At 46.6% G+C, this 19,329-nt stretch overlaps 1 protein-coding gene across 3 annotated transcripts in view; it reads left to right on the top strand.

Moving 5' to 3' along the window:
* Positions 1–17,432, top strand: part of DBT (dihydrolipoamide branched chain transacylase E2) — a 47,454-nt gene extending 30,022 nt beyond the window's left edge. For all 3 annotated transcript variants that reach the window (XM_073571647.1, XM_073571646.1, XM_073571645.1), the window contains exons 2-11: positions 197–314; positions 548–623; positions 1,818–1,999; positions 4,797–4,921; positions 5,898–6,141; positions 6,810–6,976; positions 8,351–8,428; positions 8,519–8,710; positions 8,806–8,877; positions 16,611–17,432. In XM_073571647.1, the coding sequence (XP_073427748.1) occupies positions 197–314; positions 548–623; positions 1,818–1,999; positions 4,797–4,921; positions 5,898–6,141; positions 6,810–6,976; positions 8,351–8,428; positions 8,519–8,710; positions 8,806–8,877; positions 16,611–16,778 (1,422 nt within the window). In that variant the 3' untranslated portion in view covers positions 16,779–17,432. The remainder of the gene's footprint in view (positions 1–196; positions 315–547; positions 624–1,817; positions 2,000–4,796; positions 4,922–5,897; positions 6,142–6,809; positions 6,977–8,350; positions 8,429–8,518; positions 8,711–8,805; positions 8,878–16,610) is intronic.
* Positions 17,433–19,329: the final 1,897 nt, after the last annotated feature.

The raw sequence follows: 19,329 nt of genomic DNA, 5'->3' as shown, positions 1-19,329 counted from the left end.
TGACCTATGCAAAGTAATGCTGGACTGAATGTTACTCTCCTTTACCTGGACCGGTTCTGCTATTACAGCACTCGCATATAGAATTATTGAATACTAGAAGGGGATGGCGGTGTAACCTTCACCCTTGCTGTTATGTTTCACCTTATTTTTCATGTTTCTGCCATTGATCACCATCTTGGACACTCTCCTCCCCCAGACCAGCTTTAGACAAGTGATCCTATGTAACCAGTTTTTACTAGTGAAGTCATGCAAGAAGCGGCCTCCTTCTGTGACTCTGCAGCCTCAGCAGCTAAGACTCTTCAGAACCGCCTCCGGTAAGCACCAAATGCCTGTCGCTGGCCAGCAACGTGATGTGTGACTTGTAGTGAAATGCCTAGGTGTGACCTTGCACTGGCAGCCACCAGATCTACTGTATTTGTTATGCTATAAGCTGAATTTCCCAGGTATGTAGCATTATCAGAAATAGCTGCTCCTTACTATTGAGTTTTCGCTCAAAGCCTTACCATGGTCATTATTGAGCATCTGATGACCTGTCTCTATTTTTCAGCCTTGAATGGCGCGATTGTACAGTTCAAGTTGTCAGACATTGGAGAGGGAATCCGGGAGGTTACAGTGAAGGATTGGTAAGCTCCTAAAAGGGGTTGTTCTCATAATTGATCTTCAGGAGCGCACCGCTCCCCAGCCTCGTTGCTTTGTGCCTACCTCCTGTTTGACCATTTGGACCAGAGGCATAGTTACCCTGCTGGCCTGACCTGCTGGAAGCAGACCTTTGCCCCTACATCGCAGGACTTCGGGGGTCCTGAAGTTGGCCAGATTCATCAAATCAGCCACTTTCAGGGCATTGCTTACATACACTAATCGAGAGCTTGGAAGTGCTGCGCTCCTTGTCCAGGAGACCGGCCACATCTGATAAACTGCAGTGTTGGCATGTAATCCATGCAGTCATAAACTGGGAATCAACAAACTGTAAAGTAAGCCCACCAGATGTGAGACACAAGTCTTTTCCTATCTTGGATACATGTAATAAAACGAGGCAAAAAGAGAAACTGTAAAAAAAAAAAATCCTAATTTCATACTCTGTTTTATGGGCACCTTTTATAGATAAATTGTCAAGGTTGCATTTTGAGGCTTCATAAGTTGTAAGAGAAATGTTGAGCCATCTGTAGCTTCCAACACATGGCCAGTAGAGATGAGAAAATCAAGACCCGACCATGTTAGTATTCTGCGGTCACCGGAGGGGAGCCCTGGGAACCGCGTACCTGCCGGTATCTTTATTGCCTCTTGTAATTTGTAGGCCTTTGTTACACTGCAACAATGACAAAGCTAGAGGCCTACAATCAGAAGAAGGGCAGAGGATGCCGGCAGGAAGGAGGCCATTCGCAGGACTCCTGTCTGGTGACCAAAAAATGCTGATATGGCTGCTGGACCAGGATCCCTTTGCTTTAATATTACTTCTTTAGATGGCACAGAGTGAATAATGGGTAAAATGCCATTTTCCCCTGTTTACAAACGTATAACTTTAGATTTCCACTTAGGAGTTAGAATAATGTTCCTGAAGTGGGTTGGGGAAGATTAGACCTCAGTGACGACTATGAACATTTATGTCAAATGTTTGCCTCCTCTTGACAGAGATTTTTTTTCACCATTTTGTAACATGTCATATGTGAGATGTGGGGTTCTCCTATACTTTAGCAGTGATGACCTATCATGTCTGATTGGTTGGGCATCCCCACGATCAGCTGTTACAGAAGCTAACATAATGGACAACCTCTTTAATTATTACAAGTTCTGTTTTCTCCCTTCTTTTTTTTTTTAAGGTATGTGAAGGAAGGCGATACAGTGTCCCAGTTTGATAGTATCTGTGAAGTTCAAAGTGACAAAGCCTCAGTGACCATCACCAGCCGCTATGATGGGGTTGTCAGGAAGCTGTATTATAATGTAGAGGACACGGCTCTGGTTGGGAAACCTTTGGTGGACATTGAAACAGATGTTGTGAAAGGTTTGTGAATAAGCTTTCCCTGTGTCAGACATCTCAGCCAGATTGTTAATACATTGAAAGATTCTCCACCTTAGGCTGATTTTTACAGCCCTATGCTTAATTCAGAATAAGACTCCACCATTCCCATCCCAGCGCTCTCAGGAATTGCAATATAGGCCCCATTCCTAGCACAGCATTTCGGTAGTAAAAAATACAAATCTGAACAATTTGAAGGATAATTTTTTCTTTGCAAAAATGCATGTTTTTTTTATTTAAAAAAACAAACTTTTTAAATATGGCATAATTAAAAATATTCAGCTATTCAAAAAAAATGCACATGTCCTTTTAATTCTAGACCAAGATCTACATCAAATGGAGGGGGTGTGTTCTTTTCTCCCTGCATGATGATGCTACTGCCTATGATTGGTCAGCCTCATGCAGGAGAAGTACATGCCCCCGGAGACGAGCCTCTGTAACACTGAGTGGGGCGCATCACAAGTTATACCCCTAAGGTTATGCGCACACGTTGAAGTGTTTCCTGTGATTTTCTTGGATTTTTTTCTGTGAATTTTTGTAACAAAAACTGAAGCATATCCTAGTACCAGAAAAGTGGATGAAAATCCTCTTGCACATCTTGCTTAATTTTTTTTTTTTTTCCTCACTAATTTGAAGCAGTTTCAAACATGCAGCATGCAAATTCTGGAAGCCTTTTTCACTCGCTCTAATAACTGAGGGGGAAAAAACGCATGCAAAATTTGTTTTTTTTTCTTCATCAGTTTTCCTGCCAGAACTCACACTTTTGATGCAGAAATAAATGTCTGCAATAGATACTTATCCAAAGTTTACAAGGTAATGTCTCCGCAACAGAATGGGAAAATGGCAAAATATACACTATGGTTTACTGAGCTCTGCAGCCCCTATTGCATAATGTGACCAGTTTGTGCTCAAACCAATAAAGCCAAATTCACACTATCAGTATTTGGCGAGTTGTTTGTTTTTTTTTTAACCTCAGTACTTTCCCTCTGATTGTTCCTCTCCTGATTTTGGCTTACAAATACTGAGGTAAAAACTCACCAAATACTGAACATGGCCTAAAGGTCCTCTTTAAATTTGGTCTGGTCACTGCTTTTCACACACATTATCCTCCTTCACTCTTTTTTTTTTTTTTTTTTTTATCTGTTTAATTGCCTTTTTTTATATTTCTTACCTCTGTTGGCTGAATATTGGATTGTATGTTGCTGTCACAGGGGAAAAAACATTGGGAAGTAGAAGGATCATGAATATATAGTACCTTTTTTTTTTTTTTTTTTTTTTTTTTTATATAGGGGCTTTTCTTGCTTAAGCAAGCCATAGTCTATAGTAAAGGGTTCTTAAACCAGTTGTAAAACTAGTCTTGTGAGCCCTGGGAGCAGAAATAAGGACCCGGCCCCCCTCAGCTTAACCAACAGCATCTTGGGTAGATGCATGGGCCCTGGTTTGTTTGCTGAAGTCTATAAAGAAATGTTTTTGTTTTTTTTATAATCACCATCCTGTTACTGAACAAACCTAATATATCAATAATACCACATACAAGGGAGAAATATCGCCACACCATGACCAAATGTTACCAACTTATACACCGATGACCGAATAATATCCCTATACTGATTATTCACAAAAACCCCAGAGCTTAGAACAATATTCCCCCCAGTGACAGTGTGGAGGTAGATATCAGTTATACACAGGTGGTATGCCGACATATATATGTATACAGTACTTATAAATCCAGGGATGTCTCCAGCTGAAGTAATTGATTTTCTTTTCCATCTGGCTCAGACCGCTACAACTACTTCCAGCCACGACTCATCTCTTCAGAATGTAAGGCACAGACATCAATGGCTGGTCACTTCTAGCGAACCCCTTTTTTTCCCCCACATGTACCCACATGCCTTGGTGCCACCCTGGTGCCCTGCACTACTACAGTACCTTACTTTTGTCACCCCCCAGTAACAGTATCTCACAAATATAATGCCTTACAGTAATGATGTCTCCCTTTGTGCCCATCGCAGTCTAAATATATTGTCCTGTGTTCCCAACCAAGTGTTCATGCTTTTATACCCTAAACAAATGTAAAATTCTGTATTATGCCCTAATACGGTAGTGATGCTACCCTTTGGCCCCCATACAGTGGTAATGACCACCTTATCTCTCCATATTGTAGTAGTGTCCCTGCTTATGCTAATAAGGTCCAGCACTGGAGACCATATGCTCTGATAATGTCCTTCTTTTTGTGGTTCTCATCCAGCCCTGGTGCACTGTCCATTGGTGCTGCATACCTGTGATTCGCATTTAGTTTTTCTAGATATTTTTATTAGACGGCCATAACGCAACCTCACTTTCATGGTCCTATAACAGCTGCAAATCTCAGTCTGGCTGTGGATCTTGTGTCTGCACTGTGGATGCCAAATTGCACCTCATTCCCAGCCTTCTGAGAAGTGGCTCTTAGGCTATTCTACCTATTACTTGGGATCCTCAAACCATACACTTTTTTTCACACTTTTTTCCCATCACCATGCTTAATGAACTTTTCACAGAGGGTATTCAGTAAATCTGCTGGCTATGGCTTCTGGTGAGGATTTTAGAAGACCTCTAATTCAGATCTATAGCTTTTCGCATGGAATATCAGAATTTTGTCGCACCTTGCAGTCCAGTATTGCAGGCCTGATTTTTAGATATATATTTCACCGTAGGTAAAGTCGAGCGTTCTGGATGTGTTAGCCCCGTATAAGCCATGGTTTCTCTGCATACATCTTATTAAACAATGATTTATGCTCCCTAGATGTAGCGTCTGAAGAAGATGTGGTGGAGACTCCAGCAATTTGCCAGGAGCACACGCACCAAGAAATAAAGGGACATAAAACGCTGGCCACTCCTGCCGTCAGACGCCTCGCGATGGAGAACAATGTAAGTCTCCTTGCTTTCCGTTAGGAAAGGCTCCATGATTAATAGATGAGAGGATTCGCATGGCTTCTGATGGCTTCCAAAGATTGCTATTCTGGCTCATTGGCCTCCATGTAGTTATGTCTAAAATACTATTTTTTTTTATTTACAACTACATTGAAAGAGTGATTATGAAACAACATGTAGTTAGCTGTTTTACTTCTTAATATTCATTTTATTTTCACTCCTGCACACTAGAGTATCAGTGAATGAAAACATGCAATCACTGCAGTATATATTTGCAGTGCATAATTTAAGTATAGGTCAAGTTAAAATTCAACGAGCTAAGCTTTGCCATGTTTCATTTATCCAGGCTTCTTCTGGGGATACCGAGACTTATAGTAGTTGTAGCCAGCCCTTTTTTAAGAGTTTGTATTTGATTTGTCAGCAAGGGCACTAGCTAATCATAACCCAAACTGGTATTCTCCCTCCTGTGATGGTGGATTGCCACTTCAACCTGTTGGGAGGCAGTGTTTGAACTTTAAGTTGTTATTCTGTGGAGGAATCGGCTAATAAATAAAACTCACTGAGGCATCCTCACTACTATCCAAAGCTATTCTTGTGGGTTTAATTCATTAATACTGTAGTATATGGGAGTGCAGATTATGAATAGTAATACTGCTGACTAAGCTCCATGGTTGTTTTTATGACTCTGTCTTGGCTCTATCAATATCATTGTAAATGCAACCACAATTACTGAGAGTTGTTGGCTCTGTTGAATTCAAACCTAGACGTAGGAAGAAGTATCCAGTGAATGCCATCTGGTGCCACCGCAGGCTGCCAAGGTTTTACTGCTCGCAAAGGTGGCCGTATCCACAGAAGATCGTTAGAACGTTAGTTAAGGCACACTAATAATAAATGACTTCACACTTGATACCATGTAAAATTCACTCTTGATAACGGGTGCATAGTCTTATGTGTTTCTGTCCAATTTCTTCAGATAAAGCTTAGTGAAGTAGTGGCCACCGGCCGGGATGGACGTATATTAAAAGATGACATTCTTAACTTTTTGGCTAAGCAAACAGGCGCCATATTGCCACCTTCTCCCAAAATGGACATCATACAACCGCCTCCCAAAAAAGAAGTCTCCAAACCAGTTCAGAAGGAAAAAGCTCCCACCATTCCAGTGTCCTTTACCCAACCAATCGTGTTCTCGGGAAAGGATGTCACCGAGCCCTTGAAAGGTAACTGCATAATAATGTGCTGTGCTTTCCTAACAACGTTTTCACCTCCTGTTATAAAGGAATATACATTTTTAAATGGGTAATTACCTACTTTTAAACAACCTAATCATTGATGGCTGATTATTTACCAGAAACATTAGTTAGCGTTCAATTCCACCATTACTAGGAATGAAACGGCTTTAACACGTGATCTGCCAACAAGAGACAAGAAAGTAGAATAAAAAATGTGATTAAAAAAAAAAAAAACAACCACTCAGACATAAGTAAATTTAAGTTACTTGCGTTTTTTCGCGGGTACAAAAATGGCGAAAAAAATCTGCAACATCAAAAACTCACCAAATACTTATCGTGGGAACGTAGTCTTAAACTCCGGCGTGATTTAAGTGTAATGTAGCAGACCTACTACTGCTAACTGCAGCTGGCCAGGCTGTGTATTGTAGGGACATTAGTGGGTTGGCAGGCAGCATTGTATCTGGGGGCTCCTAAAGTTTTACCATTGAGGCACATTAATAGATCTGCCCCTGTGAGCCTAGAGGATAGCCTCTGTGAAATTGAATGTATGGTGGCTCACACCTAGTACTTATCGGTCTCCTTGTGTTATGCTGCCTACTGACATTTTTCCTGTGCTAGTGCTTTCTCTGTCTTTTCTGTGTGTTCTTTATTCTCAGGCTTCCACAAAGCTATGGTGAGAACTATGACCTCCGCCCTAAAAATCCCTCACTTCGGTTACTGTGATGAGGTGGATATGACCGCACTTGTCAAGCTCCGAGAGGACCTCAAGCCTTGGGCCGAATCTCGCGGAGCCCGGCTGTCATTTATGCCTTTTTTCCTCAAGGTGAGTTTTAAGCAAACAGTCCTAAATAAATATGTATACCGTAGCCGTGCTGATAACATGGAAGGAATCCATGCAGCACTCGCGATAATATCGGATACCGCTGCACAGAAATAATCAAAGGCATATAGAAATATGTGAGTTTACTTAATTGGTTGCTCCTATGTACTGCTGATCTAGATCCTGATATCTGTGATGGTAACTGTGAGAATCATGTGGGAATAGTGGATGAGGGCAGGTATATCTCGCCCAGATTCCTTTCCTATGTGGCCTAGTCTGGTCAAGTATCGCACCTGCTTGCTAATGAATAATGGGAGGTGGATATAAAAGGATGCCAGGTGGTTGTGTGAGTGTCTCAGCCTGGGAACACAGAGAGCCTGTCTGTGTGAGAGACACATGTGAGTGAAAGCAGTGCCCACTGCAACTGTGGTTTGGCTGGACGGGAGAAGCCCGCCAGTTGGTAGTTAGGTTGTCCATTGTTTAGTTAGTGCCGGACAGGCAAGGATTTGTTTTATGTTTTATTTCCTTTTGCATTGCTTTCAACGTTAATAAACCTGACCCAGGGTCAGTTACACCCGAATCCCAGCTCTGTGCCTGAGTTTCATGCTGAACGCACGTGACCTTTGACCCCAGCAAAGCCGATCCCGGAGTGTTTTATCACATAACTCTTGAAAAAAATTTTTTTTTTTTTAATAAAAGTTTTAATCTGTTGGATGCCATTCGTCTGCCATGCATCACCCACAGGTTTTAGTATTGGAAAAACGTATATATTAATGATGTAAAGATGTGTATGTCAGGGTTGTTGCAAGACACAAGGTCCTCACAACTGAACCTCTGATCAAAAGACAGCACTCCATAGAAACAGCAAATAAGAGAGGACTACTGATGAGCAAATGTGCTCAAATAAGGTGATATCTGACTATGCTCGGGTGCTAACCGAGTGTCTTCGGCATGCTCGAAAAATATGTTCGAGTCCCCGCAGTTGCATGTCTCACTGCTGTACGACAGCCGCAACACATGGATGGATTGCCTGTTTGTTAGGGAATCCCTTTATGTGTTGCGGCTGTCGAACAGCAGTGAGAAGTGCAGGCGCGGGGACTCTAACACATTATTCGAGCATGCCGAAGTCTCTTGTTTTGCATATGAGCATGCTCAGATACCTTATCCCACCACGTTTGGTCATCACTAGTGGGGACTTTATTGACTAGGTGTAATGGTTTGGATGCTTGACATGATCGGCCATATATGTCTGATAGACGTGGGCTTCATCACTGGAACCTACCTCTATCCCAAGCACAGATTGGACAACCCTTAGTACATGACCCCCATTGGCATAAGTTGTACCTGACATTTTTCTTCTGGTCGTTGTTTACACAGGCAGCCAGCCTTGGACTTTTGCAATATCCAATACTCAATGCCTCAGTGGATGAAAACTGTCAGAATATCACCTATAAGGTTGGTCTTTAAGTCTGAAACCCAATAATTGTCACATCCATAGGTGTCTGAATTGTGAGAGGTCATTAAAGAAGATATTGTATCTCTTAGGCTGCTCATAATATTGGGGTTGCTATGGACACCCAACAGGGGCTCATTGTCCCTAATGTGAAAAACATACAAGTCCGGAGCATTTTCGATATTGCTGTGGAGTTGAACCGCTTGCAGAAACTTGGGTCTTTAGGACAGCTGGGGGCTGCGGACCTGACCGGAGGCACCTTTACTCTCTCCAACATTGGTTCGGTGAGATGGCTGCTCCAACCATCATATCCACACACAAATGCAAATCTTAGCCCGGGCTAATAACTCTACTGTTCTTTTTTGGTTCCCTTTTGTAGATTGGAGGTACATATGCAAAGCCTGTTATTATGCCCCCAGAAGTGGCAATTGGAGCCATTGGAAAGCTGCAGGTTGGTAACTTTTTTTTTTTTTTCTTTTCAGCCATATCAATGGAAAACCTAGAGATCTTCCTGATTGTTATAAATCAGATGGCCTCCTGCTGCAACCTACACTGTCTAGAATTAGAATTGGTGCAGATCAATTCCAAGGACTCTGTCCATCCGCAACATCAGTAGTAGACGAGAGCCGCCACCTGCCTGACTGCATCCACGGCGCTACTTCTGATTAGTCAGTCTGCTGTAATGTCACATGGACATCACACTGCAATGATGACGTGGCGCCAGGTCCGCTAATCAAAAGAAGAGCCATAGATGCCATCAGGCAAGAGGTGGTTATCTGATCCCCCATCCAGTTAGCACAGATTACCGATGTGGTCGATGGACCGGATCCTGTGAATCTCTTCATACCACCTGTAGTTTGTCCACATGCCTTCTCGTCTCCTCCAGATACAACTACTAGAGAAATTTGTAAAGTCCTGGTTTTCTGGGCTTTTACATGTATTTCTGACATTACTCTTCTGTCCATTTTGGTGAGGGGGTTATCTTGTTTTGACTCCTTTTTTTTTTTTTTTTTTTCTCGTTCGCCTTATTGGGGGACACAGAGACCATGGGTGTATGCTGCTGCCACTAGGAGGCTGACACTATGCACAAAAAAAGGTTAGCTCCTCCTCCGCAGTGTACACCCCACCGACCGGCAGGGAATTCCTCAGTTTAGCTTAGTGTCAGTAGGAGGTGGACACAGGTCTTTCATTAGACCCTTATCTACCTCAAGGTGCGTCGTTCCTTTTCAGGTTCCGGAGGGATACAGTGTGAAGAGTCACAGCTGTACTCCTACAAAGAGACTATGAGTACGGCGTGTACTGCCACCCCGTATCCTCATAGGTCTCTACGGCAGGACCAAGAGCTCAGCACGGATGCGTGCCAGCGATCCAGATGGTCCTCGCTCCCCGTCTCCCACCCACTCGCCCACCAGAGCCTGTCGGTCTGGATGAGACGCGGACACTACAGAAGACAGACAGCGTGGGATATTGTGGTACCTTTATTGATGGCCAGACGGAGGTAAGTATGGGGGCCGAGTCACGTCCTCCTCATCCCTAGATGGGCATCTCGGCGGCTCCAATCTTATTCAAAGCGGCCACTGCGGCCGCCGCAATTACTCCTGGCCCTGGCGTCAGAAGGGGCCTTGCCCGGCGTTTTCCCCCCCGCCTTCAGTCCTGGGCCCAGCAGATGGCAACGGCGCTCTGCAGAGCGGTTGCCACGGCAGCGCTGCGGGACCTCCGCGCTGCCCCGCGCTGACAGGCGGCCGCCGCTATTAATTTAGGCCCCGGCTTCATTTCGGGCCTTCTTCTGTGTTGCGGCCACGCCCCCCGCCCTTTTCTTCTAACCGGGCTTCTCTCCCGCCCGTTCCAGGCCCTCCCACTGCCTCCTTCTTGCACCCCAGCCTATTCTTGGCCAGCGGGCGGTGCCTCCTTCAGCCTGGCAGTTAGCGCCGCCCTTCTTCTTCCCCTGGAAGCGCGCGTTTTCCCATTCCTCTCAGGCGGTCGCCATCTTCCCAGCCTGTCAGCCGGACGCCGTTCTGTCAGCCGGATATCGCTCTCTGGGCCAGTCAGCCGGATTTCGCCCTGACCTGCAGCTGCAGACAAGCCGGATAGCATTGTCTCTGGGGATACCGGACTGTGAGTAGCGCTGCATCTGCAGACTGACACCCTCCTCTGCCTTCTGTCCCCCAACCTTCCGGCACTACCTCAGTTATCACTATGTCTAACTCTAAATCTGATCGTGCCCGCTCTACGGCTCCCCCCTGCACTCTAGTCAAGTACTTTGCGTGCTCTTCTTGCAATCGCAAACTTCCCTCAGGTCAGTCCACTCCCCTCTGCCTGGACTGTAGCAATCCAATTCAGCCTGACGCCGCCCATGAGCCATCTATGGCCCCAGGTGAGAGTGAACCCCCCATGCCTGGCTGGGCTTCATCTCTTTCTCAATCAGTGGCAGACCTCACCAGGGTGTCTCAGTCCCTGGTAGCCGCTCTGGATAAGTTGCCCCTGGACACTTCTGCAGGGTCCAGCAGGTCTCAAGAGATTCCGTCTGAGTCAGCCAGCGTTAGTCGCAAAGACCCAGGCAGGATCTCCAGCCGGAATCCTCCCCTCGTCCCATCTCACCGCATAGTCCGTCTCAGCAGCCTCCTTCCCGGGCCTCCTCTCCCGAGTCAGGTGAAGCGTTCTCGTACAGGTCTTCTGAGGGGATTTTAGAGCTGGATTCGGACCAGGATGCGAACATGAGGGTTACTGTACAGAACCTCATTGCAGCGATTCACCAGACCTTCAAGATTGCTGACCCCCTGCGAAATCCTCAGATCAGGAGGTTTCGTTCAGACGGGCGGAAACACCCTCCAGGGTATTTCCTTTCCATTCCGAGTTTGGAAAGATTTTTACCAGGGAAAGACAAGATCCGACCAGACGCTTTCAAAGAGGAAAGCGTCTCGGCGTACTGTACTCGTTTGCTAAAGAGCTCACGGACAACTGGGCTGCTTCTCCCTCGGGGACCCACCCGTGTCCAGACTTTCTAATAACACGGTTCTCCCGCTTTCAGGCGTGGCGGCTCTAAAGGATTCTAATGATAGGATTATAGAATCCCTAGCTAAGTCAGCCTTCGAAGCGGCTTCAGCGGCGGTATGTCCAAGCTTTGCTTCGTCTTGGGCAGCAAAAGCCATAGCTACTTGGGCAGAGGATCTTCATCAGGGCATCCTAGATTGGCCGATCTCGCCAATCAGATTTCCCATGCGGGGGATTATCTGCTTTCTGCTTCTTTGGATGCCGCATCCTGCGCGGTTCAGGCGGCAAGCAACGTTGTGGCAATCCGACGTACAATTTGGCTCAAGGCCTGGCAGGCGGACTTGTCTTCTAAGAAGTCTCTTACTAATCTGCCTTTTCAGGGAGTACGCCTCTTTGGATCCCAACTGGACCAGATTATGAAGGATGCCACCGGAGGCACGAGTTCCCTTCTCCCTCAGTCTAAGCCTCGCAGACCTCCACTAAGGCGTCTTTTTCGACCCTTTCGGGCTTTCCGCCGTTTCAATACGGCGGAGAACCCATCCAACCAACAAAGACCGCAGGCGCGCCAAGATAGAAAGTTTCCTTCAGACCCACTCCTTCCTGGCGATCCCACTCTTCCCAGGGCAGACCATCCAAATCCAGGTCTGGACGGTCTACATTTGCATGACTATCGTCGGACTCCCGAGGGTCCCTTCCGATTGGGAGGTCGACTTCTCTTCTTCAGGGACGTTTGGCTGGCCTCAGTAGAGGACGCTTGGGTCAGGGAGGTTGTATCGTCAGGATACAAGATAGAGTTCGTTTCTCTTCCTCCGAATCGTTTCTTCGAATCCCGTCCTCCAAAGGATCCAGCCTTGATTCCGGGGTTCTTTACGGCCATCACCTCTCTCCTCAGTTCCGGGGTGATTGTGCCCGTTCCCGTCTCGGAGCGGTTCACAGGATTTTATTTGAACCTTTTTGTGGTGCCGAAAAAAGGCGGGGCGGTCCGACCCATCTTGGATCTCAAGCTTCTCAACAAGAGAGTACGCCTTCGCCACTTTCGGATGGAGTCGGTTCGTTCGGTAATCGCTTCCATGGAGGAGCAGGAATTCTTGTGTTCAATAGACATCCAAGATGCCTATCTACATGTTCCCATATTCTCCGGACATCAGAAGTTCCTACGGTTTGCGATTCGCCAGGAACATTACCAGTTCGTCGCGCTGCCCTTCGGTCTCGCCACCGCACCCAGAGTCTTCACGAAGATCATGGCTGCGCTGATGGCCTTGTTGAGGATCAGAGGTCTCGTTCTTTTTCCGTACCTCAACGATATTCTGATCAAAGCTTCCTCTTTTCAACAGGCTCGCCTAAGTTTGACGATCGTCCTAGACACCCTTTCCAATTTCGGGTGGATCGTCAACAGGAAAAAGTCTTGTCTGATTCCTTCTCAACATCTTGTGTTTCTGGGCCTACTGTTCGACACGCGTCGGTCAAGGGTCTTTATCCCACGAGAGAAGATTCTTTCCCTGCAGCAGGATGTACGATCGCTGCAGACCACACGATTTCCGTCCCTCCGAACAGCTATGAGGGTCCTGGGAAAGATGGTGGCGGCGATAGAGGCAGTTCCCTTTGCCCAATTTCACGCCAGACCTCTCCAGCACGCCATTCTGTCGAGGTGGAACAGGTCGGCTCTGTCCCTGGATCGCCCTGTACGTCCTTCATGCCGGGTCAAGCGGTCACTCAACTGGTGGTTGACGTCACCTCTTATCCACTTGGGTCAGTCTTTTCTTCCCATTCACTGGCAGATTGTAACAACGGATGCCAGCCTCCTCGGCTGGGGTGCAGTGTTCCGCCATCACACAGGGTCGTTGGTTGACTCAGGAATCAGCCCTGCCGATCAACGTCCTAGAGATACGAGCGATCCATCTGGCTCTCGTCCACTGGGAAAGGCTCCTCAGGGGCCTGCCAGTCCGGATTCAGACAGACAATGCCACAGCGGTGGCATATGTCAACCACCAAGGAGGGACACGGAGTGTCTCAGCCCTGGCAGAAGTGTCCAAGATCCTTCGGTGGGCAGAGATTTCGGTACCGATAATCTCCGCGGTACACATTCCCGGCGTAGACAACTGGGCCGCCGACTTTCTCAGCCGCGAGGGTCTCGCGGCAGGAGAGTGGTCCCTACATCCGGAGGTCTTTCTTCAGCTCTGCAGTCGTTGGGGAACCCCGGACGTAGATCTGCTAGCTTCTCGCCTCAACAGGAAGGTCCCACAGTTTGTATCCAGAGCGCGAGATCCTTTCGCAGTGGGCGCCGACTCTCTGGCCATTCCTTGGTCACAGTTCGAGCTCCCCTGCCTCTTCTTCCCAAGCTGTTGAAGATCAAAGCAGAAGGAATTCCAGTCATTCTCATCGCCCCGAATTGGCCCAGAAGGTCTTGGTTCGCGGACATTGTCAAACTTCTCGCGGACGCCCCCTGGAAGCTTCCAGACAGGGCAGATCTACTGTCTCAAGGCCTGATTTGCCACCCCAATTCTCGGCCGCTCAATTTAACGGCGTGGCTGTTGAGACCGAGGTTTTGAAACAAGCAGGATTCTCCGGTCGTGTAATTCATACCATGATCCGAGCCAGGAAGCAATCATCTTCCAAAATTTACTACCGTACTTGGAAGGCCTATTTCACTTGGTGTGAGGCCAATAACATCGCGCCTATGTGCTTTTCGCTCCCTTCCGTTCTGGCGTTTCTTCAGGCAGGGCTGGATGCGGGGCTTGCTCTCAGTTCCTTGAAGGGTCAAGTTTCGGCGCTGTCCATTTTATTTCAGAAGACTTTGGCCCTCCCGCCCTCAGGTCAAAACCTTTCTTCAGGGCGTGGCTCACACGGCTCCTCCGTATCGAGCGCCCGTGGATCCATGGGATCTTAATCTGGTTCTTGAGGTTCTGCAAGGTTCTCCCTTTGAACCTCTCAGAGAAGTCTCCCTTTCCCTTCTCTCCTGGAAGGTAGCCTTTCTGGTGGCCATCACCTCCATCCGGCGCGTGTCGGAATTGGCGGCTCTTTCTTGCCGCTCTCCTTTTCTGGTACTTCACCAGGACAAGATAGTGCTGCGGCCTCCGCCCTCTTTTCTTCCGAAGGTGGTGTCCTCCTTTCACCTCAATGAGGATATTGTTCTGCCGTCCTTCTGTCCGAGTCCAACTCACCCTCGGGAGCGGTCCCTGAACAAGCTGGATCTGGTCAGGGCGATGAGAGTCTATCTGTCTAGGACGTCTTCCTTGCGAAAGACAGACTCTCTTTTCGTCATTCCAGATGGGGCGCGGAAAGGTTACCCGGCTTCCAAAGCTACTATTGCTCGCTGGATTAGATCGGCAATTTTGGAGGCCTACCAGGTTAAGCATCAAGTGGCCCCTCCGGGGATCAGAGCGCACTCTACCCGGGCAGTGGGTGCTTCCTGGGCGGTACGTCACAGAGCCTCCGCGCTACAGCTTTGCAAAGCGGCAACCTGGTCGTCGGTTCACACATTTGTGAAGTTCTACAGGGTCCACACCTACGCTTCGGCGGACGCCAGCCTAGGTAGAAGGATTCTGCAGGCAGCGGTGGTGAGTCCACCGGCCTGATGGAAGTTTGTTTCCCACCCCAGGGACTGCTTTGGGACGTCCCATGGTCTCTGTGTCCCCCAATAAGGCGAACAAGAAAACAGGATTTTTGGGTTGTTAAACGTAAAATCTGTTTCTCGGAGCCTTCATTAGGGGACACAGCACCCTCCCATGTTCTACAACTCCTGTTCTTACTCTGGTTGATTTGGTTACAGTTGAGTTTTGTTCTGTTTTCAATCTATTCTGTTACTTCTCCTACTGCTTTCTCACTAACTGAGGAATTCCCTGCTGGTCGGTGGGGTGTACACTGCGGAGGAGGAGCTAACCTTTTTTTGTGCATAGTGTCAGCCTCCTAGTGGCAGCAGCATACACCCATGGTCTCTGTGTGCCCCAATGAAGGCTCCGAGAAACAGATTTTACGGTAAGCAACCCAAAAATCCTGTTTTTTTTGTTTTTGTTTTTTTTTTCAAATCCCTCTTAAGGGCATTATAAGTAAAAAGTAGGGGCCTCTGTTTGGAAGCATTTATATTAATCAGAGAAGATGGTTGATACAAACTAGCAGAATAATTGTTTAATTTAGGGCCTTGCTTTGGTCTTTTTCTACTTAAAATAGCGTTGGGGCGCCTTGCCCTGGGATTGCGTCAGGGTGCCTTGCCCTGGGATATCGTTGGGGCACCTCGCCCCCGGGATAAGTGGCAGGGCACCTCACCCAATAATGTTTGATTTTGGAGATTCAACTTCCCTACTATGTGGATACCGTAGTTTCCTAGAAAGTGCCATTCAGCACAACTGTAGCAGAGCCAGCATGGATGAATACCTATTATCATTTTTTTTTTTTTTTTTTTTCTTTTGGTTTGGTTTCTTGAATAGTGATGAGTTTTCCCACCACTTACAGAATAGGGAATGAATGTGTGATAACTTGGGGTTCCACTACAAAGACCCCCACTAATCTCAAGAACAGTCCTGTCAGTACCATAGCGCTGACTGGAGAGGTAGCTGAACTTTTGCTCCATGATTGCATGTATACAGGCAACTTTGGGGACCCTGTTCTTGAAGATTAGTGAAAATTGTATGTAGCGGAGAAATGCCCTTTGATCCTTGGGTCTTGTCTAACTAAAGAAGTGCGTTCCTTCCGTTCTTTTCTGGAACGCTGTTGTGCAGTTCCCCCCCGTTATTTCTGCTTATGGACAACCAAGTGCTATGATTTTTGTCTTCAGTAGGAAGATGTCCAATTAGTGAAAAACTGTATATGAAACGTCTTATCAGCAAGGGGAATGGTAGCACTCAGTTGTTAATACATTCATACTTTGCCAGGAGGAATAAGAGGAACAGTAGGGTAGAGTTGTAAGGAAACATGTTCCATGATTGTACAGGAATGCAGTGTTCACCATTATCCCCTCACGTTCTGTATATTGAGCACTTACCCCCAGCGACTCACTAATTGCCTATTAATTTTCCTGCGATCATCGTTCCCACATTACCGCTCTGGAGTATAAGGTTCTGCGTTACTGTTGTGTTATATTTGCTATGCTTCTGTAATGGTATTTTCCTTTTTTTTTTTTCTTTTTTTTTTCCTTGTGGATAAGGCTATGGAAAGGAAAATTAATCCATATTTAATTCCCCCTTTTCTACTTTACAGGTTGTACCACGGTTTGACTTTCAGGGGCAGGTTGTGAAAGCCCAAATCCTCAACATCAGCTGGTCCGCAGATCACAGGATTATCGATGGTGCGACAATGTCCCGATTTTCGAACCTATGGAAATCTTACTTGGAGAATCCCTCCGCCATGCTCCTGGATTTAAAGTGAAATGAGGGGAGGAGGCTTTTATTTTTCCTCCATCAGCAGAGATTGGGGTCTCTTCCCACTATGAAAAAAAAATCAACTTTTTTTCCCATTCAGTGGGAGCTACGTAAATCTGATTGCCTTACGGGCAAGTATTTCATAAGCACAACTACAGGTCCGCTGCCCGGGGATTAGTTCAGTTTAACAATTAGTATGTGAACATACACCGAAAAAGTTGCAGACAGGACATCTACTACATGGACATCAGGCAATGCCCGTAACTACAGTACGCTGTGTATGTTTTCCTCTTTTCGTGTGTTCTTCCAACTTGGACATCCGGCCGTGTCAGTGTTAAAAACCAGCCATGGAAGATCTTGCCTGAAATGCACTGGAGCCCATTCTTACGGCAGGACAAACCTAGCATTGCCATTGTTGCGGCATGTTCCTCATCAGACATTGAGGTTCTAGGTCACTCGGGAGGACTGCATCCCAGACTGTTACACTACATACCGACCAATCAATCCAAACCCGCGATTATTGTGATGATTGTTCCTGTGTCTGTTAAACTGTGAAAAAAGCGTACAACCGTGCAAAGTGATACTAAAGAGACTTGCACTCCATGTCCCCATACGTCTCAATGCTGCTGGTGCAATTGAATAAAATGGGACCGATGAAAAATGTTTGTTTTTTTTTTTTTTCATCTGTTTTTAGATTCTTATGGCCATCTGGTCCAGGGTTGAATTCATTCGAAAGATTCCACCTATTATGACAATTTGGTCAATAGGAATCTCAGGAAGTCCTCCCAATAACCCTCAAACTGCATATTTGACCCTGCAGGTCTTTGAAATGTAAATCCATCTACACCTTTTATATCTTCTATATGTTGCTGCATTCCAAAGAAATGGTATTTTCATTCATATGCAAAAGAGTTTGTCCAGTACTTAGGATATCTGATCGGTCGGGGTGTGACGCCTAGCTGTATTCAGATGTGCCAAGTTACAGAACTGCAGAGCCTCTGTCTATTGATTAGAATAAGGGTGGATATATACTACCCAGCCTCAATACAGTCGACAGAGCTGTGCATTACAGCTGCACACCGCTGTCAGGCACAGAACAGCTGATGGGCGGGGGTGTCAGTTGTCACACCCCTAGGGATCAGATATTGGTAATCTATTCTAATAGGCCATCAGTATAAACGTCCCAGGCTATCCCTTTCAGTGCTCTGGGTATGACAGAGCATTTCCTGGTCCGCTACCTCCTGAGGTTGTTTCCCCTCCTATTAAGAGCCTATTTTAGCTTGACTGACAGGCGTTGGGCATTGGAATCAGACGCTGAACTAAACGGGGAAACTGCCTCAAAAGATAGAGGCTTGGAAAGTGCTCGTCATACCCATAGCACTTAGCTCTTCATTTGTATCTAATATTTGAATATAATCTATTGGGAATGCAGCAACAGATAGAAGCTATAAAAGTGTCTATGGATTTACGTGTCAGACCTGCATATCCTGGTACCGTCTGTGAGAGCTGGAGGTAACAGCCCTGCTATCATGCTCTCTTTCTTTGCAACTGCAGGTGTGCCTCCCTAATCTTTACAGATGTTCGCGGCTTGACCGCAGTCTCTTGGGCCTAGGGCGGAAAGTGCTGAATCTCAACGAGTGATGTCTGGTCTCTGGACCGGCTTGGGGCACAGATCCTGGCCTTGACCGGCGTAGCCTGAACTCTGGGTTTTCTAGGCTGTAGTCTGGACCCCTTCAAACAGTGGCCGGCGCATTAGCGGTGTGGAATTCCCGCTCAAGCCTGTCTCATTGGCCTCGGTGCCACCTATGGGCTGCGTCTGCTTTGCCCTCCTTAATGGCGCCAAATCACTCTGCTTTTTGGAGCGCAAGCCTTTCATATTCAGGAACTCTAGGTTACCCATCACCTGCTCAGGTCCAGCACCATAAGTTGCTCCCCCTGCGAACCTTACAGTGCAAATTAGTTCCATCTCATTTTGCCTGGCTAGCAAATGGCAGTCTTTCTCCACTATTGTGATCTTCTGCAAGGACTCTTCAGGGATATCTCTGCTTCCCCTTACAGTTGCTTCCATGAAGCGTCTTCGCTGGCGGTCTTGCCATCGTTCTTTCAGCAGCTTCACTTCTTGTGTCTTATCCTCTGTGCTATGAAGTATAGAGAGTGGGCGGTTTGCTAGTGGAAGCCGTCCAAAAACTGAGTATTTCACACCTTTTCGGAACCTTGAAGCGGTTTGACGTTGTGACATAAGACGGAACTTGCGCACAGCAGTCATTTTGACAATACAGTGCATTTTGTTAATTTCATGAACTAAGCCACGACTGCAGACAGGTAACATAGTAAGGCCAAAAAAAGACATTAGTCCATCCAGTTCAGCCTATAAAATTCTGTCAGAATAAATCCCCAGATCTACGTCCTTCTAAAGAACCTAATAACTGTAAGATACAATATTGTTACGCTCCAGGAAGACATTCAGGCCTCTCTTGAACCCTTTGCCTGAGTTCGCCATCACCACCTCACGCAGGGAATTCCAGATCCTCACTGCCCTAACAGTAAAGAATCCTCTT

The sequence above is a fragment of the Dendrobates tinctorius genome, unplaced genomic scaffold (genome assembly GCF_039654945.1).
Source record: "Dendrobates tinctorius isolate UK_male_01 unplaced genomic scaffold, ASM3965494v1 ptg000029l, whole genome shotgun sequence".
NCBI lineage: Eukaryota > Metazoa > Chordata > Amphibia > Anura > Dendrobatidae > Dendrobates > Dendrobates tinctorius.
Note: the sequence above shows the minus strand (reverse complement) of the source record. Positions and strands in the feature narration are given on the sequence as shown.